The sequence below is a fragment of the Protomyctophum parallelum genome (assembly GCF_964188405.1).
Source record: "Protomyctophum parallelum genome assembly, chromosome: 7".
Taxonomy (NCBI): Eukaryota; Metazoa; Chordata; class Actinopteri; order Myctophiformes; family Myctophidae; genus Protomyctophum; species Protomyctophum parallelum.
The window spans coordinates 42,783,392-42,802,814 of NC_139705.1; the positions used below are offsets into that span (position 1 = coordinate 42,783,392).

At 43.7% G+C, this 19,423-nt stretch overlaps 1 protein-coding gene across 1 annotated transcript; it reads left to right on the forward strand.

Annotated features, from left to right (window-relative positions):
• Positions 1–180: 180 nt before the first annotated feature.
• Positions 181–16,603, forward strand: LOC310862369 (transcription initiation factor TFIID subunit 4-like). Its single transcript, XM_083770240.1, has 16 exons — positions 181–593; positions 876–1,727; positions 2,620–2,774; positions 3,467–3,580; positions 5,023–5,139; positions 5,676–5,798; positions 7,147–7,236; positions 7,648–7,875; positions 8,764–8,887; positions 10,355–10,463; positions 10,801–10,973; positions 12,632–12,762; positions 12,885–13,010; positions 13,321–13,377; positions 14,481–14,600; positions 15,353–16,603. The coding sequence occupies exons 1-16, from the start codon at positions 341–343 to the stop codon at positions 15,524–15,526; spliced, it is 2,946 nt and encodes a 981-aa protein (XP_083626366.1). The 5' UTR covers positions 181–340; the 3' UTR covers positions 15,527–16,603.
• The last annotated feature ends 2,820 nt before the right edge of the window (positions 16,604–19,423 follow it).

The following is a 19,423-nucleotide window of genomic DNA, read 5'->3' on the forward strand; positions in this document are numbered from 1 at the left end:
CACACACACACACACACACACACACACACACACACACACACACACACACAGAGAGAGATAAAGCATTACACTTGTTTACAACAGGGTCTACCCTTTTCAATTAATCAGAAAACGACATCATTCTGATCATCAAACTAAACATCAGAAGACAGGGATCCATCCCTTCTTAGGTCCCTCACGCCGTGGGCCCGGTCTGCAGATGGATGCAGCACAGGCATAGATGCAGCCTCGCAACCATTTTTTTTATTTCTCGAAAGCGACCAATCGGAGCGCCGGGCGCGCGGGGACCCATCCAATCGGCGCATGCGTCTCGCGGATGTAGCGTAAACAGGGGTCAAAGATGGCGGCGGGCTCCGATTTGCTGGACGATGTTTTCTTCAACACCGAGGTGGACGAAAAAGTAGTTAGCGATCTAGTCGGATCCCTGGAGTCCGAGCTGACTGGAGCTGCGGGTCACGGCGGAGGCGCCACCGTGGTCAGGGCCGTCCAGTCCGCGGCAAATCACACCGGCAACACGGCTGGAGGTGGTGGGAATAATCCCGATGTCCAGGGCACCAAGATGGGACTTCTTTCACAAGAGATCGCCAATGCAGGTAATGCCTGATTTATACTTGTTTGCGTGCCATGTACTGCACTAAACAACGCGTCGCAGCGGGACGCGCTGTGCGCCTTTAGATCTGCTATGTTCAGTATGTGACTGACACCCGGCACGCAACCAAGTAAGTAATCACCCTTTAAGATTCCCCAGTTAGCTAAACGTTAGCTCTCATGTTTGTCACGCTGTTGCTGATAAAAATCCCCTACGTTGTTATTATTATTGTATTTGCGGTTTGGATGATCCCGCTGCTTGTGTTTTCCCTGTTTTGTTTTTGTAGGGACAGGAGGGGTACAAGGAGGTGTCAACAACACCGCGAGGTCCCACGGTGGTTCAGCCGTGGACGGAGCTCTAGTCGCCGGGACCGCGTCGACGGCGCCACCGCCGGGATCCGTGATGACAGCCGCCGTTCAGAGTCACGCCAAGACGGTGACAGCCGGCAGTGTTGTTTCCGTGGCGCCTAAACCTGGAACGCCCGTTGTTCAAACTTTGAATGGAAGTAACGTGATTCTAAACTCCCATATTATTCCCGGAGGAGGTGACAGCGGCGGTATTGGCAACTCACTGCCCGCTGTCATGGTTGTCAACAACGCCTACAACGGACCCGCCACCACCGGCTCTGTGGCCAAAGGAAACGTGGTTTTAGTCACCACGTCGAACGCTATTATTCAGCCCTCTTCAATGCAGAATGTTATCGCTTCGACCCTGGTGCCGTCTCAGCCTGCTGTGGCGAACAGTGTGTCCACCGCGCTGCCCAGTGTGCCCACGGTCACACTTGTCAGGCCGCCTATGCAAACTGCCACGATTACCTCGCCAAGCAGCGGAAACAACCCCGCCACGATGCTCACAGCTCCGGCTGTCTGTGTCAGCGGCACCACGCTGAACACATTTGAGTCTCCGAAAACCATCATTCAGACTGCGGGGCAAGTCGCAGCTCCCATCCCATCCACGGGCGCAATGGTGGCTGTAAAAAACGCAACTGTCTTGCAAAACGTGAGGACGTCAGTGCCGTCAACCGTTGCGGCCACTGGTGCTGTTGGAATAAGAGCAATTGCTCCTCAAGTGTTGGCCCCTCGATTCACACAGCCTCAGCAGGGCGCTCCCAACATCCAAAACTTTCAGCTCCCTCCAGGTCAGTCATTGCCTCTCATAAATGTTTTCATGAATTAATACGTTTTAATCCGTGGACCACCCTTTAGAAAATATTGCTCCAACAGGAGAGGTGGGGAGAGGGAAACTTGTAATCTGAATAGGCATTCTTACACTGGCGAAATTATACTGGAATTCTATTCCAGTACATTAATTTTGTGCATGGCACAGGCATTAAGCAAAGCAATAAAAGTGGTTATACCTTTGACCACACTTTGAGAACCACTACAGTGCTCCTGGTATCTTACATTTGACAGATGTCAACTCAGGGGGATTCCCTCTGAAGACCTCACTTTGCGAACAATTGGTTTGAAGAATCACTTGGTGTAACTGCAACCAAGCAACACAAACGTTTAGCAGTTGAGTGCAGACATTATGTTGCTACCAAACATAAAAGCTTGTAGTTCACATTTGTCAGCAGGCTGATTGTCTATACTTGTCTAGAAGGGATATGCGCAGACAATGTTTAATTTCATCAGTCATACCAAGGGGGACACTTTTAAACTATTTTAAACATAGTGCTGTTGCAAGCTATTGATTCTTATTGTCCTGTCACAGATAACGGCAATCTGCCTCTTCTCTGTCAACGGGTATTGGGTATATATCAAACGGGTATTAGTTTTACGCTGACAGTGTTTTTATTATCTGCATTGCCTATCAGTGTTTAAAATAATATTAGTAACAATAACTAGCTTGTAATGGTTAGGAGTGACTATTGCTCTCGGGTGCGATGTTGAGCTGTAATATAATATATTTGCATTGAGTTAAGAATACAGAACTTAAACTCAAAATGTAAAAAGGATGATCATTGCAGAATGGCCATGACCCTTAGCCACTCTATGCATGCGTCTGCCCCCCCCCCCCTCCCCTTACAGGGATGGTCCTGGTTCGCAGTGAGAGTGGGCAGCTGTTGATGATCCACCAGCAGGCCTTAGCCCAGACCTTAGCCCAGTCACAGTCCCAAAGTGCCATGACACCACGACCTGCAACACCTACCAGCACTCCACCTGTCCAGATCACCTCTGTACAGGTACTATTGGACATGCCCACCTAAACGGAGACAGACATCAATTGATAACTATTCTAATACAAGTTTCCAGTAGGGTTGGGTGCATATTCAGACTTGTGCATTCTTATTACCTATTTAATAAGCCTACTGACGCACATATATATTTTTGTTATAGTATGTTGTGTATTCCACTCACGTATTGAGCATGCATACAGTGTCACTGCATGAGTTCGAAAAGTGTTATTTGTGCGCATCCCATCCCCTGACGGTTTGGGCCTAAAGCTTTAGAGAAATTCAACAGCTGTGGACTTGATAAAAAGAGAAGGATCCGGGCACACAAAGTAAAAAAATGAGGAACGCCTTTATTGAATTAAAAGGCAACTGCCAACATGTTTCGACCTAACAGGTCTTCATCAGGGCATTCTTACTTAACTTTTTAACTTTGTGTGCCCGGATCCGTCTTTTTATCATGTATTGATCCCGTTTTTTTAACCGTGTGAGCACCTTTTTATCATTATCACATCCTGCTACCTCCATTGAGCACCTGGTTAGTTCCTCTTTTTTCTCTATTAAGCTGTGGACTTTAATTGCTCCACAAGCCCCCACTGAAACAAATGACTTCTGGTCTCACCACTACTCCAACCCGCAGTGGATGTAAATCTGGCTTTACTCTGCCTAACCTCCAGCACATTAAAGCCCTATCTGTCCACCAGGCTCCAGGCATGATTGCTCGTCAGATGAGCCCCAACTGCATCATCAAGCAGGGCTCTGCAGTCCAGACCACTGTGCAAGCCACCACCACGCTGCAGAGGCCCCCTGTCCTTCAGGTACCCTGACACTTGAGGCATGCATATTATTAACCACTTAAAGCCTCTAGGGGTGTTTAATTAGATTAGGCCGGCGGCCACAACTGTAGAATGATTGTGTGTGGGGGGCCGCACAGCGTGCGTGCGAAGCGTGGACATTTGTGGGTTCTCAAAATGCATTTCGTGCTCAAACACGAAGATTTATGTATATTTCTGCACAGTAATGAGCAGGATTATGTCTATACAGGTTATACTACTACCTTAGAATAGAATTTGACAGTGCATAAACATAATATTGCCTTGACAATAACTACTGCCAATGAGCACCAGCTCAGCGCGCACACACACACAGACACACACACACACACACACACACACACACACACACACACACACACACACACACACACACACACACACACACACACACACAGAATACCACTGCTCTAGACTTAGTATGCTGGACCTAGCCTGGAAACCAGATGAATCTGCCACAGGGGGAAAAAATACCTGGGGGTGATATGCAGTGACATTATTCTGGCAATGGTTAAGCTGGACCTGAGTTGGCTCTGTACTTAGGCCGATTTTAGTTCACAACGTGTCTCATTGCGACACATTGTGGGCTTGTAGATCTTGATTTGAATGCTAGTGTGGTTAACCATGAGGTTCCGATGTGTTTAACCACAAATAAAATACTACATCTGACCTGCTTGTATATGTATTAGAGTTGTACCGATACTGGTATCCGTTACTTGGGCCGATACCACCCTCAAGTGTATATATGGATGTTGATGAGGGTGGGAGTAGCGCAAAGGCTTTGGGAAAAAGAACACGCTAAGGTTTGCTGTGATATTCATCCCTTTGTGCATAAGCAAGACATTTAAGGTGGGACCTACTGGCTCAGCCAAGTTGGTGCACTATATTGTGTGTTAGTGACTTTCTATATGCTCAGCTCACTATGCAACTGTTTTTGACTAAGGTATATGCTCTTTGTGAGTTACGGGGACTCGAGTTTGAATCCAACCTATTTTCACGGTACATTTGCATATACTTGGAACAGTGAAGTGTGTATCTTCATTTTACATATCCTAAGGGTACGCTGGTACGCTGCCACTATAATCACCGCCGCCGCAGATTGTGTGTGAGCTCTGCGTGAATCTTTTTTTTACGCTCGTGCTTGCTTTTGCCGCGTGTCAGCTGGTGTTGGGTAGCCGTTCACCTCGCCTTCAGTGGGAAAATACTGTAGACGGACGAATTGTCAGTGCAGCCACCGCGCTGCGTACGGTTCCGTTCGTCCCCAGTGTAATTGAGAACAGTGGGCACTACTGGTGGTTAAGAGTCTTGCTCAGAGACATGTAGACTGGGATGCGAACAGGAGACCTTCTGTTTCACCTCAAGGGAAATACTTTGTCCTGGAGTTGCATCCATTGTCTTTGTGTTCCATTGTCTATTAACTCCCACAGAACACCATCATGCTGGGAGGGACGGCCTCGACTCCCGGACAGCCACTGGGGACTCCTACTGCCATGCAGCCTGGAGCCACAGCGGGAATACAGAGGGGCCCTACTCAAATCAGTGCTGTGAGTAAATGTTTCTAACCATGGCTCGTTGTGTGTGTGTGTGTCTAAAACACTGGGTGCCATTCAGATTCTAAACCTCTTTGGACCAGAGACCTCTCATGGGAGTGTGGTAGAACTCGGCACAAAAATGTGTCGAGTAAAATACCTGTGTTACTGCAAATAGTGGATTGCTTGATAAAGGTATATGAATTGACCCAACATGCCACAACCATACCATATGAAGTTATGGACTGGTTAAACGATCCGACAAACTGCTTCTTTCACCACAGTGTCATGCATGAGTTTTTTCCACCTATATTCAGCTATTAGTGTAGATTTCCATCCTACACAAACATTAATTTCCCATTGACAATGAATGGAGAATTTTATGTCAGTGTCTGAGCAAATGGGCATAGTGTTTATTTTGCGTCATGATGATGTACGTACGATGATAAGAGTGCCCCTCACTTCACACGGGTGTGATTTTTGTTTTACATTTGCAAATGTAGTATAGAAACTTGAATAGATTTTTCTTTCCTGTTTCTTTCTGCAAGCAGGAGACACTGGAAAATGTGAAGAAATGTAAGAACTTCCTGTCCACCCTGATCAAGCTGGCATCGAGTGGGAAACAGTCGTCTGAGACCACTGCCAACGTCAAAGAGCTGGTTAAGAATCTGCTGGTATGTGTCTTCATTTGATGGTTTCACCCCCTCACAAGGAAGTGCGGTGTCCAGTCAGTGTGAAATGGATTGGATAAGTGGTTCTCCATAACCGGCATGCTCGTTAGTGCGGCTACGGCCACTTGTGAACTGTTCATCAGATCCACTCGGCACTTGGTGGGTGTGTTGCTGTAGCCTGGCGCGGCCAGACTCATAGCGAGGGTTCACTGATGTTTCCTCCCTGCATATGAAGAATCTTCAGTGAAATTCCCCGCTATGAGGCTGGCCAAGCCAGGCTAGTGTTGCTGGGGACTGGAGGAAGTGTAGTGGGCAAAGTGTGTTCCCGGATGAAGATTAAACGGTTGTCTCATTTCTCCATTTTGAGAAGCTTATCTCTCTTTTTCTTCAAAGCTTTAACATACAAAGCGGAACAGAAAGCATGGCAATACATCACATACATACTGTAAGAAGTAGTTATCATGAAACATGCGTATGCTAAGAACGTAATAGTGGAATATCTATATAATGGAATTGAAACTATACACACACACGCATGCATACTATAAAGTGCTATAGCTACATAAAATGCAATTTTAGTCCATGTAACATGCTAGAAGTCTGTATAAAAAGCTGTAAGTCTACATCAAATGCTGTCTTAAGGGGCTAGGGCAAGTGCTACAGGCCATGATGGAGTCTGAAAAGGTGGGTTTTCAGACTACGGCGGAAGATTGGGAGTGAGGCTGCAGTTCTGATTGTAAGGGGAAGTGCATTCTATAGTTTTGGAGCCAGATGGGAGAAGAGTTATGGACGTGTGGAGCGTTGTCCTGGCGTTTTTATTTAAGGTACTTCCAGCTTCCCTGCGATGGCTGATCTGAGTGCGCGGGAGGGTTTGTAGGGTTCGATCATACTTGCAAGATATGGGGGAACCATACCTTTGGTTGCTATGGTAGTCACAATGACACTGGATTAATGCTCTCATCTCATTGTATCAAAGTAAAATATAAGTTTCTTTGTCTGTTCTAGCCAAATAATTGGTAGTTAATGTTGCTTGGTTGGTACCATTGACATAATATACAACCAAAACAACCAATGTTGTTTTGCATGAGAATGCTTGTTCCATTACACTGTATATTGAACCTGTTGCACAGACTAAATATATAAATCTTTCCTTAAAAAAAAGAAGATTTTATTTTTATATATTGGACTTTTCTACTTAATTTGGATAGATGGAGAGAGACGGGGTGTGACACAGCAAAGGCTGTTGAGCTCAGGCTGCATTAGTGCCTATATGGTATGCGCCTTAACCACTAGGCCATCAGAGCCCCAGAATATTTTTCATCTCTAATTCTCTCCATTTACTGTGCAACAGGAGGCGAAGATTGAGGCAGAGGACTTCACCAGCAGGTTGTATCGAGAGCTCAACTCGTCACCACAGCCATATCTTGTGCCTTTCCTCAAGGTGAGACCAAACGGCTAGTACCATGTCATTGGTACCGTGTGTGTAGTACTGGATGACATGGACAAAGTCAAATATGACAATATTGCGGTGCGATGTCAGCTCTAAGATTAGCTGTTATAATATAATAAATAATAACTTTTAAGTATATTCTTTGGTTAAAACAAATGTTTTACTTAAAAAAAGAGGTCTCGGCTATTAAACGTGAAATGCATTTTCAGGTGTTGCACCCAGTTTCATCTATTGAGGAGAAGGAGCCCATTATGAGCTTAAATTAAAAAGTGTTCTAATTACAAATATTTCATTTTTTTTGTTTTTGTTTCATCACTAGATTATAAATTATTATAAATCTTGGTCTCTTTATATCTCCTCCCTCGTCTCACCTCTGTCTCGCTCGCTCTCCCGTTTCTCCAGAGAAGTCTCCCTGCACTTCGTCAGCTGACTCCAGACTCGTCAACCTTCATCCAGCAGAGCCTGCTTCCCCTGCCCACCCCTCAGCCTGCCACGGCCGCATCCACAGCCCTGACCGCCGTGGTGCTGCGCCCCCCACTCACAACCAACACCACCACAGCTAGCACCGCTGCCGGAACCAAGTCCCCTGTCATCGGCCTCACCCAGACGCCTCACGGCAAACCTGGCCTGGTAAGAAGCTGGAGCCAGGGTTTCCTCTTTGAAACTTGAATTGACATGTCAAATTATTCATACTTCAATGACCATGCAGCTTTGTGGCGTTCAGTATTAATTCTGGCATTAATCCGTGTGCGTGAACATAGTCATCGTGTTGGACACGGCATATAAAGCACATTTTCACGGTTCCTGGGAACGTCAGTTAATTTGAAAGTGCTATTTCCAGGCCTTCGGATTGTAATAGAAATTTCTATTAAGGATTTGGAAAAGTCAGACTAAAGCTGTTTTATTAATTACACCAAATATATGAAAGTAGTCTTTTAATATATTCTGAAGCCAGGGCTGCAGAATATTTGTGGTGTGTGTTGCTACATGTCAGTCATTTACATAGTTTTCAGTGGCTCCTCTGAGAGAGAGTCTAGTTTTCGACGGCTGCTGGGCGCGCAACTGCACTAATACATTTGGGGTTTGAATGGACAGGTATCCGTCAAAAGGGAGACATCGAAGAGAAATAATGGATGGGAAAGGATCAATATATGGAATGTTAGAACAGGGCAGCTCCATATATGGAGATCTAAGGGTTGGAGTTTTGAGGTCGGATGTAGAGTTGCTGGTCAATATTGATGACATCAGGGATCTCCATATATGGGCTTAATATTGATGACATCAGGGATGCTCCATCCTTGATGATGTCACGTGCCCAGCCAACACACAAACTGACGGGAAATGCGCGATTCCATAGTTAACTGAGACCTTCGGTCGCAATAATCACTATCTATATCAAACTAGTTGATATAAATCCAGCCCTTCCTCGAGTGCAGCCATGTTTTACACTTGTCACGACTCTTCCTTTGTTCTGCGTGGCTCTATGTCCTGTTTGTCTGTGTCACGATGTCTCTATAGGTCCCAGGGACAATGGTGAGGCCCCAGGTGACCCTGGCCCAGTCGCCAATGGTTACGCTCAGAGGGCCGAGCCACAGTCGCATCGTTATGAGTCAGCCTCAGGTGGTCAAGCCGCTACAAACGGGTACGTTTGGATGAATGTTGAGTGTGTAAAAATTTACATTTGCTTTTTAACACAATTTTGGCCTTGGACGTCTATACACTTCTTTTATATCAAAACCATGGGGTGGACGTGTATAGGCGTCTTTAGGTCTTTTTTATTGATATTCATTGAATTTGGTGGAACCTTTCAGATTAAAATCTGCCATAGCTGCTAGCACTCTATTATTATATTTAAGGTCTAGTCCGCAGTTTTTGTAGGCTAGAGGCACTTCCGCGTTGGCCACAGAATCGTGGCGCACAACCCGTGTAGGATTTGGAATGTTGCGATGTGGCACTGTGTTCACTGTGCACAGCACAGTGTGTAACAGCACCACCTTGTGGCTATTAACAAACAATCTCTTGCAAAAAGTAATCTCAATTTCAACCTCTTAAATTCTAAATGCTTATGGGCCTGTCAGGGGTCTATACTCCCTCCTTTTTTCTATTTACATCAAATCTCCTTTCATTCATGTGGCGTATGGTTAAATATATTTTTTCCTCCCAAGTTCTACGTATATTTGGCATATTCCTGCTATGATGCGTTTTTGAGGGGAACCCAATGTCTGGCTTTCGGAAATTGCGTAAATTATGTAATTCGTATTGTATAGAGCGCCGAAGTCTGACGTCACTTTCAGTAGAGGGCGTCAGTCCCCAGGTTCATGTATTTGTTTAGTTGCATTGAAATCACCATAGGAGGAGTTTTAGATTGATTCATATAAGAACTGTGTTTGAAAAATAAACATGTCATCCCGGCCGCTTCACTCACATGGATATGAAGAATCAACTGACTGAGAGAAAACGCTAATGTTACTGCTGCTGAATTAGTTAGATTTTCGCTAGAAGCAGACTGTATCATATATGAGTGACTGACTGTTGCAAACGATACAGAGACACCTCCCTGACAATAACGCCGAGACAGCTTGTTTATTTTTGGACCACAACGCTTATAGTAGACGATATTAAGATCACCCCATGTTATTCTCCATAGAGAAACTACTTCCGTGAACCAGGGGAATCGTCGGGATGAGCGAGTTACGTCAGGACTTCGGTGCTCTATTGGCCAATGAAATAATTGCTATAAATATTCGTCATTACAGGTAGTTGAACAATAAAGTTGTTGTTCTGTATGTCTCATCTGTTGGGTCCATCTCGGTGAGGAAATAATAATAAAAACGCTGGTGGGGCAATTTTCTGACATTAATCTTTATAATCTCACAGTTTTGCCACATTAAACTAGGACATTTCTAAAGTCAGAAATTTGCCAAAGACAATTGCCCCTCCCCCACCAGCATCTTTTTTCCTTCACCGCGATGGCAGTAATGAGCCTTCGTACTAAACTGTTTTCAGGATTTTAATTAAAACAATGGCAAGAGTAACAGATCTACAAGCTCAAAACGCATCGCTTCACACTGCGTTTCGTGCCGCCATGTCTTGTGTGTCTTGGTTCCAGTGGTGAAGCCGTCTTTGGCTCCAGGGTTCAGAGCAGTAACTGGGGTCCAGTCATCTCTCAACGCTGCACAGAAGAACAAACTGAAGGAAGCAGGGGGAGGAGCCTTCAGGTATGACTCCAAATATTTTCTGAATGGATTAAACTGTTTAAATATATATTCGATTTATTTCATGAGTATACGATAAGGTAGCTGGTAAGGTAATGAAGTACAAAATGATGGCAGTTACTACCTCCTGCACCACTGCTGCACTTTTAACTAGAGTGTTTACCCCTAATATATTGTACACTCATTTCATGCTGCTTTTTTAATACCGACATGATGGACGATTAATTGTGCATCCCCATTTACCTAATTGTCTCTGAACATCTGATACACTCAGTGTTTTCAGTGACGATGAGGCATGACAGATTATTATCACAGGTGAATTTACACTCCATCCATCCAGGGGGGATGACGACGACATCAACGATGTGGCCTCCATGGCAGGAGTCAACTTGACAGAGGAGAGCGCCCGTATCTTAGCAACCAACTCTGAACTTGTTGGCACGGTGACCAGATCCTGCAAGGATGAGACTTTCCTGTCCACCTCTTTACTCACCCGGAGAGTTCTTGAGATTGGTGAGCGTGTGAAACAAACACACACACGTTTGTATTACAACAAAGTTAGGACGGCATTGAAAATAGCCGAACAATAGCAGATCTACAAGCTCAAGACGCATCTCAGTGTGTAGCTGTGTGAGCTTAAAGGTCTGACATAAAAAAGGTTTTCTGACCTCAATTGCACCCAATAATCTCTGAACATTCAGTGGATATTTTGTTCTCTGGGGTTTTCTGAATAATTAGGCTCAAACAAGTGCTCTGATCTGCCTGTGGACAGTGATGTCATGGTCGACAAATCCTCTCCTCCCTGCCCCTCCCCTCCCTTATGCTTCCGCACCTTGGGGGGGAGAGGTGGGGGTGGGGGGAAGTGATGATTGACAGGCAAATCGCCAAAATAAGGCTAACAATAAGGTGTTTTTCCATTGAATCTGAAGAAGCTTAGAACACAAAGAGAAAAACACCTGGCATGTCGTATTGTAGTGGATCTTTCTGTTAAAACCTTTTAATACACTTTTGAAGGACCATGACAAAGACTTTAAATGTTAAGATGTTGGTAAAACATAATGTCTTTATACCTTTTATAGATCTGAAATTGTTCCACAACAAAGTATAACCTAACCTGAACCTTTTCCCCAATCTACTAACTACAAAAAAAAGCCATCCCTCTTGTGAGGTCCAGCTCACCAATGTCGCTCAAGTGGAAACTCACACCCTTTGTTCTTTTAAAGCACAAGTAACACAACCAGTGGTGTCATGGTGATTTGTTTGCACTTGTTTGGTACCACGGAACATCACGCTCATGTGTGTGCATGTGCGCATCGCGGCATGCATTCAGAACAGCTGCATAGCCTATATTGTATGAGAGTTTTAGACACACAAACAAGTAGACTTAAAATAGTCGGACAAACACTGCACTTTAGTTTTGCACACTAGCAAAACTAAAAAGTTTGCTTTGGATTAATTAATCTGTTCTTTGATGGAGCAGAACACCACACAGCAGCAGTAGGCTACTGGAGCCATAGCCTATACTGCTGTAAGTGTGCATGCTGCTTACCGTATAGGCTACTGGAGCCATAGCATATACTGCTATACGGCTATGTGCGCTCCGGTATAAACGGTTAAAGCTGTTGTTATGCTAAGTAGTAGTGCACGTCAAAAGATTGTGGTACTGCATTCTACGAGCATGACACCACTGAACACAACTGAACAATGGTTAAAATGTCTCAAACATGTGACCATTGATACTTCTTAAATCTTAGATATTTCAATTTAGGCTTTAGATATTCTATTGTTTAACCCATTTAGACCGTAGGACGTGTGGAAATGTCATAGATAATCAGTTAGGACTGGAGAAAAAAATCTTTTTTGGGGGGGGGGTTGGCCTCTCCTTCTGCACCATACTCCTTGCTCTTCGCGCATGCGCGTTGCCGTTCACTTCCCTGGCTCAGAAAGCATGCCTCATATCTCCTAATCTAGGGAGCTCTCTAGTTTTGACCAGATGGATATACTAAGCTTTTCATATTTTGAACGAGAGGCATGTTGAAGTCAGAAATGAACGCAGGGGATTATTCAGCGACTTTATCGTAATAGAGCACACACACACACACACACACACACACACACACAGTAACGTAAAGGTCACACACCATGTATCTGCTCTGCGTGTGTTGTGACAGGCAAGAAGTTTGGTGTCAGTGATCTGGGCCCAGAAGTGATCAACTTAATTTCCCATGCTACCCAGCACCGGCTGCAAAACGTTCTGGAAAAAGTATCCCAAGTGGCACAGCAGAAAAACATAACCTTCAAGGTGAAAAACCACAGTTTTTCCACATGAAAGTGATGGGGAAAATATTGGACCTCTTGAGTCGCAGTTTGACAATTAAATGTTATTAAGCTCGTTCCCACCTTTTAAATCTATCCACCCTTCAGGAAGATGAGCGGCATGAACAGATCGGAGACGTGCGGGCCCAGCTCAAGTTCTTTGAACAGTTGGACCAGATGGAAAAGCAACGGAAGGAAGAGCAGGAACGAGAGATCCTCATGAAGGCAGCAAAGGTAAGAAACACACAACAGTGCACAGAAAAATCCATCGCCAGCAATGTGATGGATCAAAGTCAGCAGTAGCTCAGGAGTAGAGCGGCCGGACTCCCCCAGAGTAGTGTCGAGGTCTCCTTGAGCAAGACGCTGAACACCTAATTGCTCTCGATGAGCAGGTTGGTTGGTGCCTTGCATGGTTTCCCCCGCCATTGGTGTATGAATGGGTGAATGTAATGCGCAATCTATGTAAAGTGCTATATAAATGCACAATTTGACATTTTACCAGGTCTGAACAAATTAAAAATTCTTGTACCTGTGTTAATTGCAGTCTCGTTCACGGCAAGAGGACCCCGAGCAGCTCAGACTCAAACAGAAAGCCAAAGAGGTAAGTCTGAACCCCTTACTGCCTGACGGTGTGGTGTCTTTATGCATATATTGTTTTTTTTTGTCATCAAAGTTTTGTAATGATTTTAAATAAAGCATACAAAATCCACATGACTTACACAAAAGAAAAAGACAAGAAAAAACAAACAAACAAAACACACCTAGCAGTCAAAAAAAAGAAAACCCCTCCACACTCTGTTGTTGACAATCGTGGTTATATCATATGTAATGTACAAATACAAAATGTTACAACAATCCTTTGATATACAAATAAAAATAGTCCCATATCTCATGGAACTTCCCTTTGACGTTATTCCTCCTGGCAATTGAGTATTCAAAGGATGCCGTTTCAGTCATAAGTTGGGTCCAGTCTGTGATCTCTGGCGTAGCAGAGCTCTTCCAGTTTCTCAGTATCAACCTAGCTGCAGTAATAAGGCCTGCAGTCACCAATGCATGTTGTGCCTTGGTGACCCCCTGTGGCAGCACCGTGCGATCTCCCAAGAGACATGGGCATTTTGGTAGTATTAGCCCCATCCAGTCTCCAAGTTTCCCCAGTACCTCTTTCCAGAAAGGCACAACCACAGGACATTCCCAAAAGGCATGTAAAAATGTACCATCTTCCCCTTTACATTTCCAACACCGTTTGTCTTCCACCAAGCCCATCCTAAACAGTTTCACAGGGGTATAGTAGAATCTATGTATCATTTTGTAATGTGTAAATTTGCTTTTAATATCCCTAGTGGCCCACCCAACTTTGGAAATTATATTTGACCATTTCTCTTCACTTATTTCACATCCTAAATCCCTTTGCCATATTAATCTAAGATTTTCAGTCTTTGCACTTTGTAATTCCATTATATTTTTGTAAATTATTGAAGCCCTATGCATTGTCGGTGGCCAGTCAAAAATAGTTTTCAACATATTGGGTTCCTCTATACCCCTGTTAAGGTTGAACACACTTCCAACACTACTTATTAGTTGAAGATATTTCCAAAATTCACCCCTACCCATCACATTAAATTGATTCTCCAACTCCTGATATGACTTTATGCATATATTGTGTGTCAATGAATGAAATGTGATCCTTGACTGTATTTATTTCAGATGCAGCAACATGAGTTGAACCAGATCAGACAGAGGGAAGCCAACCTTACTGCACTGGCGGCCATCGGCCCAAGGAGGAAACGCAAAACGGATTCTCCCGCTAGCAGTGCCAGCACAGAGGTGCTGAACATGTTATTTATTTTTACAGCATGAGCAAAGTCTGTATGAATGTCTGTATGTATGGCCTCTCAAAAATAGACCAGTCAAATCACAGCTCACGGCATCACTACATGCTTCATGTCACAAAACCAGGAAATTAGGAAGAGAAACTTGCCATGTTTGCATTATAGTTTATCATCTATGTCTGTAAAAACGTTCTCAGTTGATCGTTGATAGTTAAACCAACATTGCTCTTCTGAAGCAGTTTCGTACTATAAACCAACATTGCTCTTCTGAAGCAGTTTCGTACTATAATAGGTGAAGTATAGATCGCCATTTCCATTTGACCAAATATTATGGGAATATGGGAACGATACTATCCCGATTTTCCATGTATAGTGGAGCTTTACCGTAATGTGATTTGTTCACAACTTGCTAATTGAGCAGGCAGACCATGGTCAATGGCACACTGGGCCGACAGTGCTCTGTGCCGTTTTCTGCTAGTCCAGTGAAGAGTCTAACAAAATATCCTATCGGATTCAAAACATCACTGTGGATGACACGTTCCACATGTGGTTGTGTTAGCAATATTCTCTGACAATGTGCACATTTGAATAACTAGAAGTCCGGATAATTGTGCCGATCGCCGTCCTAACGGAACATAGACAGACCAAAAGTGTTGCCAGGTATCATACCAATTACCAGGTGACATGTGGGCAACCAACATTAGCCCCCCCTTACTTCTCATGCTTCTTGCGTCCCACCCCATCCAGGGCTTAGGGTCCAGCTCGTCCCAGTCAGGAGGCTCCGGCGTTGGGGGTTCCAGACAGTTCACCCGCCAGCGCATCACCAGAGTCAACCTCAGAGACCTGCTGTTCTGCTTGGAGAACGAGAGGGGGACCAGTCACTCGCACCTTCTCTATAGAGGCTTCCTCAAACTACCGTGACCAGCCCAAACTGGATCGATAAAGGAGCGAGCCGACACGCAAACTCAAGAAGCCTCTTTTTGGCTACATTTACTCTGATTACTCAATGCCGAGTGACAACAAGGAGAGTCTTGAGGAAAATAGTGCCATCTGGAACAAATGGATTACCAACAGATGATACAGTGTTTCTCAAAGTGAGGTCCAGGGACCCCCAGGGGTCTTTGAGGAAAAGTTTGAACATTTATGCCTTACTCGTCTCTTCTGGGGATTCCTGGCACAAAGTCTTTTCAAATGGGTTCCCCGGCCAAATTCAATACATATCAATTTAGCGTGGCTTGACATGAACATGTTTGAGAGTCGCTGTCCAAAAGCACATGCCTCTGGCAGTTGCAATGGATAGAGGCGGTGTGACACAACATGTTGCACAACGGTGTATGATGGTGTGACGTAGCATGTCTAGTGGAGGTACTTTAACTGTATGCATAGACATAAAAAGGCCTCTTCCGGCTCTGGGGCGCGTGTCTCTGTTGAAGGCAATAATTTCCCTAGATTCCTTGTGAAGAATGCGTAACAGAAGGGCACGTTGGGTAGGCCAATCAGAGGCAATGTAAACGTTTTCTCATGACAATAGAATCCCGGAAAAACATGCTGTGATTGGCCAGTAATCACTTGAGTGGCAGCGAGAGTCGCATGAGTGACTTCACTTGGGCAGTGACGCAGCGTGCCTTCAGCACTTCCGCTTGACTTCCTGCCTTCAATCAAGGAAGCTCTTAGAAGGAAGTGAAGTGGTCACGTGACTGGGCTGCGCCATGACACTTTCATGGACACTTTCATGGACACTTTCATGGGAGCCAAACTCACACCGGTAGTGCAATGAATACATGGCAGTGAATGGAGCCGGCTGGACCAGCTCATAACAAACATTATACATGAACAATTGCGAGCTTTGTCATATAATTGGTTCAGGAATATGAAAGAAGACATAAGTGATATCACACGTTTTTTCCGAGTGGTTGTTTTTCGACTTAATAACTATTTATTTTTATTGAGGTATTTATAGAAGAGCACATAGTAAGTTTTCTGCCTGGGCTGCTCTCTGCTCTTTGAAAAAATAAATCGCATTAAGTAGTATGCACATAAAAAAAAAAGACAGCCTAAAATAACGTGTTATATATATTATTTTATTTTCCAGAAGCGATCACTTTACAAAAGGTCTCAGTCATTCATAAATAATGTTTCTTCATGAGCTGGTCACTGAGCTCTCATTGACTCCAATGCATTCTGCCGAACTTCCGGGTGTAGTTTGGCTCCCGTGAAAGTGTCCATGAAAGTGTCATGGCGCAGCCCAGTCACGTGACCACTTCACTTCCTTCTAAGAGCTTCCTTGCCTTCAATGGAGACACGTCACTCCAATGAACTGCAGTGGCCAATGAGGCATCTATTTTTAAATGTCTATGGTGGTATGACTTGGCATGTCACATAAACTCGTGCTTCCAGCACGCCTCCCAGCCCCGTTTCCCCCTACAGAGGTTGACGATTCTGTATCACTGCACCTCACCCTCATACACTGCCCCCTGCTGCCCTGGAGGCAAAAGGTTTTTAGCAGAGTTGACAAGTAAACGTCTGGAAACATCGACATGGTTGCCGCAGCGGGGCGTCGTCCTTTCAGGCAGCAACTCGATGTGCAACGCACACGTTTTAGTTGACATTTCTGATGACTGTGCAATGTTCAGGTATTAAGTGGTTGATTTTTACACTTCCACAATTACGCTAGGTTGTTTAATCAGTCAGACATTTCTGTGTGAAACACACTAATACAGACTTTTAGTTCTGGATGCTATTTAAAATTTCCATTTGCATCATAGTATATTTTTGCGCTTTTTTAAATGCCTGTGGATTGTTTTAACCAGAGAGATTAAGCATTCGGACATCTGCTGAGTTGCCTTCTTCCAAAGTAAAGCCATATAAATCATAACTGTCTAACTTGACGATTCTGTTCAAAATAACTTAACACTCCTGTCAGTCCTCTTCTGTGTTTTAAGATGCATCTTGTGTTTTATTGTCTTTTCTTTGTTTTGATGTTTGATTGAAGCAAATTATTTATGTCAAATTGTCAACATTGTGTTGGTAATATAGTGTAAAATGTAATCTGCATTGTATTGGTTATTTCACATCTCGGCCCACTGTATCACGCTTATGCCTAATGTGTGCTCCGTTGTATGACGGTGTTGTGTGACGAAAACGGGAGATTTACAAGCTCACAATGTGTCACGGAGGCTAATAAATCTTCTGTTCACAGCAGAGCAACCATGTATGTATAATCGGGCTTTACTGTGATGGTTTCTGAGACAGCTGTCAATCATGAGCAGAGCAGGATGAAGGAATGGTTAAACATGTTGACGGAGAATAGTTTTGGAGAAATGAAAAGGAATCAGTCACAAGTCATCACTGATTGCAGTCTTCTTTAAAAAAAGTATCTGCAGGTGATTGTCCACATTTTGATATTTATGAATGGAGAGAGTCCATAATGGGTAACCATGTAAATTAGTAATCTGCACTGCTCTCTTGATGGATCAGCTGGTCGTACCCACTTTATATCTCTTTATATTTCGTAGAACACATACTAATTTTGTTGTTTATACCTTTTTGTCAATTTATGAGAGAATGTCTTATTGGAAATTTTATGATTGTATATACTTTTGTTTTAACTTTTGTAGATTTGTCAGTTGACAGTATTTTCACATCGAGCAAATTTGTCTTAAATAATTATCTTTATTTCTCTGCTTGTCAATCAGTATTGATATAATTTCTCAGTTCACTGTTACACATTGACTCTGAATTAGTTCATCTTTATTTTAGATAATGTACAATGTGGAGAGATGAAAATAGATAATGTACAATGTGGAGACATGAAAATATGTACCAAGTATTGTAGATTTTGCACAACCACTTGTTGATATGTACATATTCTAATTAAAAAGGTTTCTAATTGCTATTGTTTTATAGAGGATTGAGAGACTGATCTCCATTAAAAACAACCCAATCATTCTCTTTTGTTGTTCAAATCCCATGTTCATTTGTAAATGTTGTAAATGTTGGCATAAGAATAGAAAATAACAGATGGTATTGTTCAGGTACTGCAGAGCTTCAGTGTTTTGTCAGCCATGTGGCACTGGCAGTGATGGAAAAGCAGCACAAATAATATCCAAATGTCATGCTGTGTGCTAGGATACCATAGACTGAAAGGCACATAATGTATGAATTAACTTAATTCCTTACAGGTCAATCGTGCCAGTCCTTTGTTTTTTACAAGTAGTTCTTCAAACTGAAGGGATTGTCTTGAAGAGATTCATCTCTAGTCCTGCATGTCATTGTCTGTGCAGATTGTTCCCAGATGAGGGCACTGTTGTACCACTTTAATAGACTTGAAGTCATTTTATTTAAAGCAATTCACATCTGAGTGTTCTCTGGTATTGTCAGAGTTGTCTGTTTTATGACTGACTATATGCTGCAAAAACACAAATCTTTACCTCAGCAAGTAACCCCCCCCCGGCCCCCACACACACCCCTTGCTCACAAGCACACACCTCACTCAGACAGACCTGCCTGCAGTGCACATGCACACACACACACACGGACATCTCAGAGTTCACCATAAATCTAAAATCACTGCTTCATATTACTTCAGAGCCAGCGGATTTGAGGCTTACAAAGTTGTTTATTTTGTTACCCCTGCAGACAAGGCATCTCATGCCAGTAGTTGAGTAGATCCATGTCTTCATCTTGTTGATCTGCTCTGCAGAGGCAGAGACTTCTAAGTCCTCTCCTGTATGACTTGTCAGGCTGTATTTGCTGATGTTACAATGGGACACTGAACTCAATTCTGCTTGTTTGATTTTGCATAATGAAGGTTTGCTG

What these genes read in the sequence shown, in the direction of transcription:
- LOC310862369 (XM_083770240.1), top strand. Translation starts at nt 341, where the DNA reads ATGGCGGCGGGCTCCGATTTGCTGGACGATGTTTTCTTCAACACCGAG. An exon ending in GCCCTACTCAAATCAGTGCT is followed by an intron (nt 5,140 to 5,675) that starts GTGAGTAAATGT and finishes TTCTGCAAGCAG; the next exon opens with GAGACACTGGAAAATGTGAA. An exon ending in GGTCAAGCCGCTACAAACGG is followed by an intron (nt 8,888 to 10,354) that starts GTACGTTTGGAT and finishes TCTTGGTTCCAG; the next exon opens with TGGTGAAGCCGTCTTTGGCT.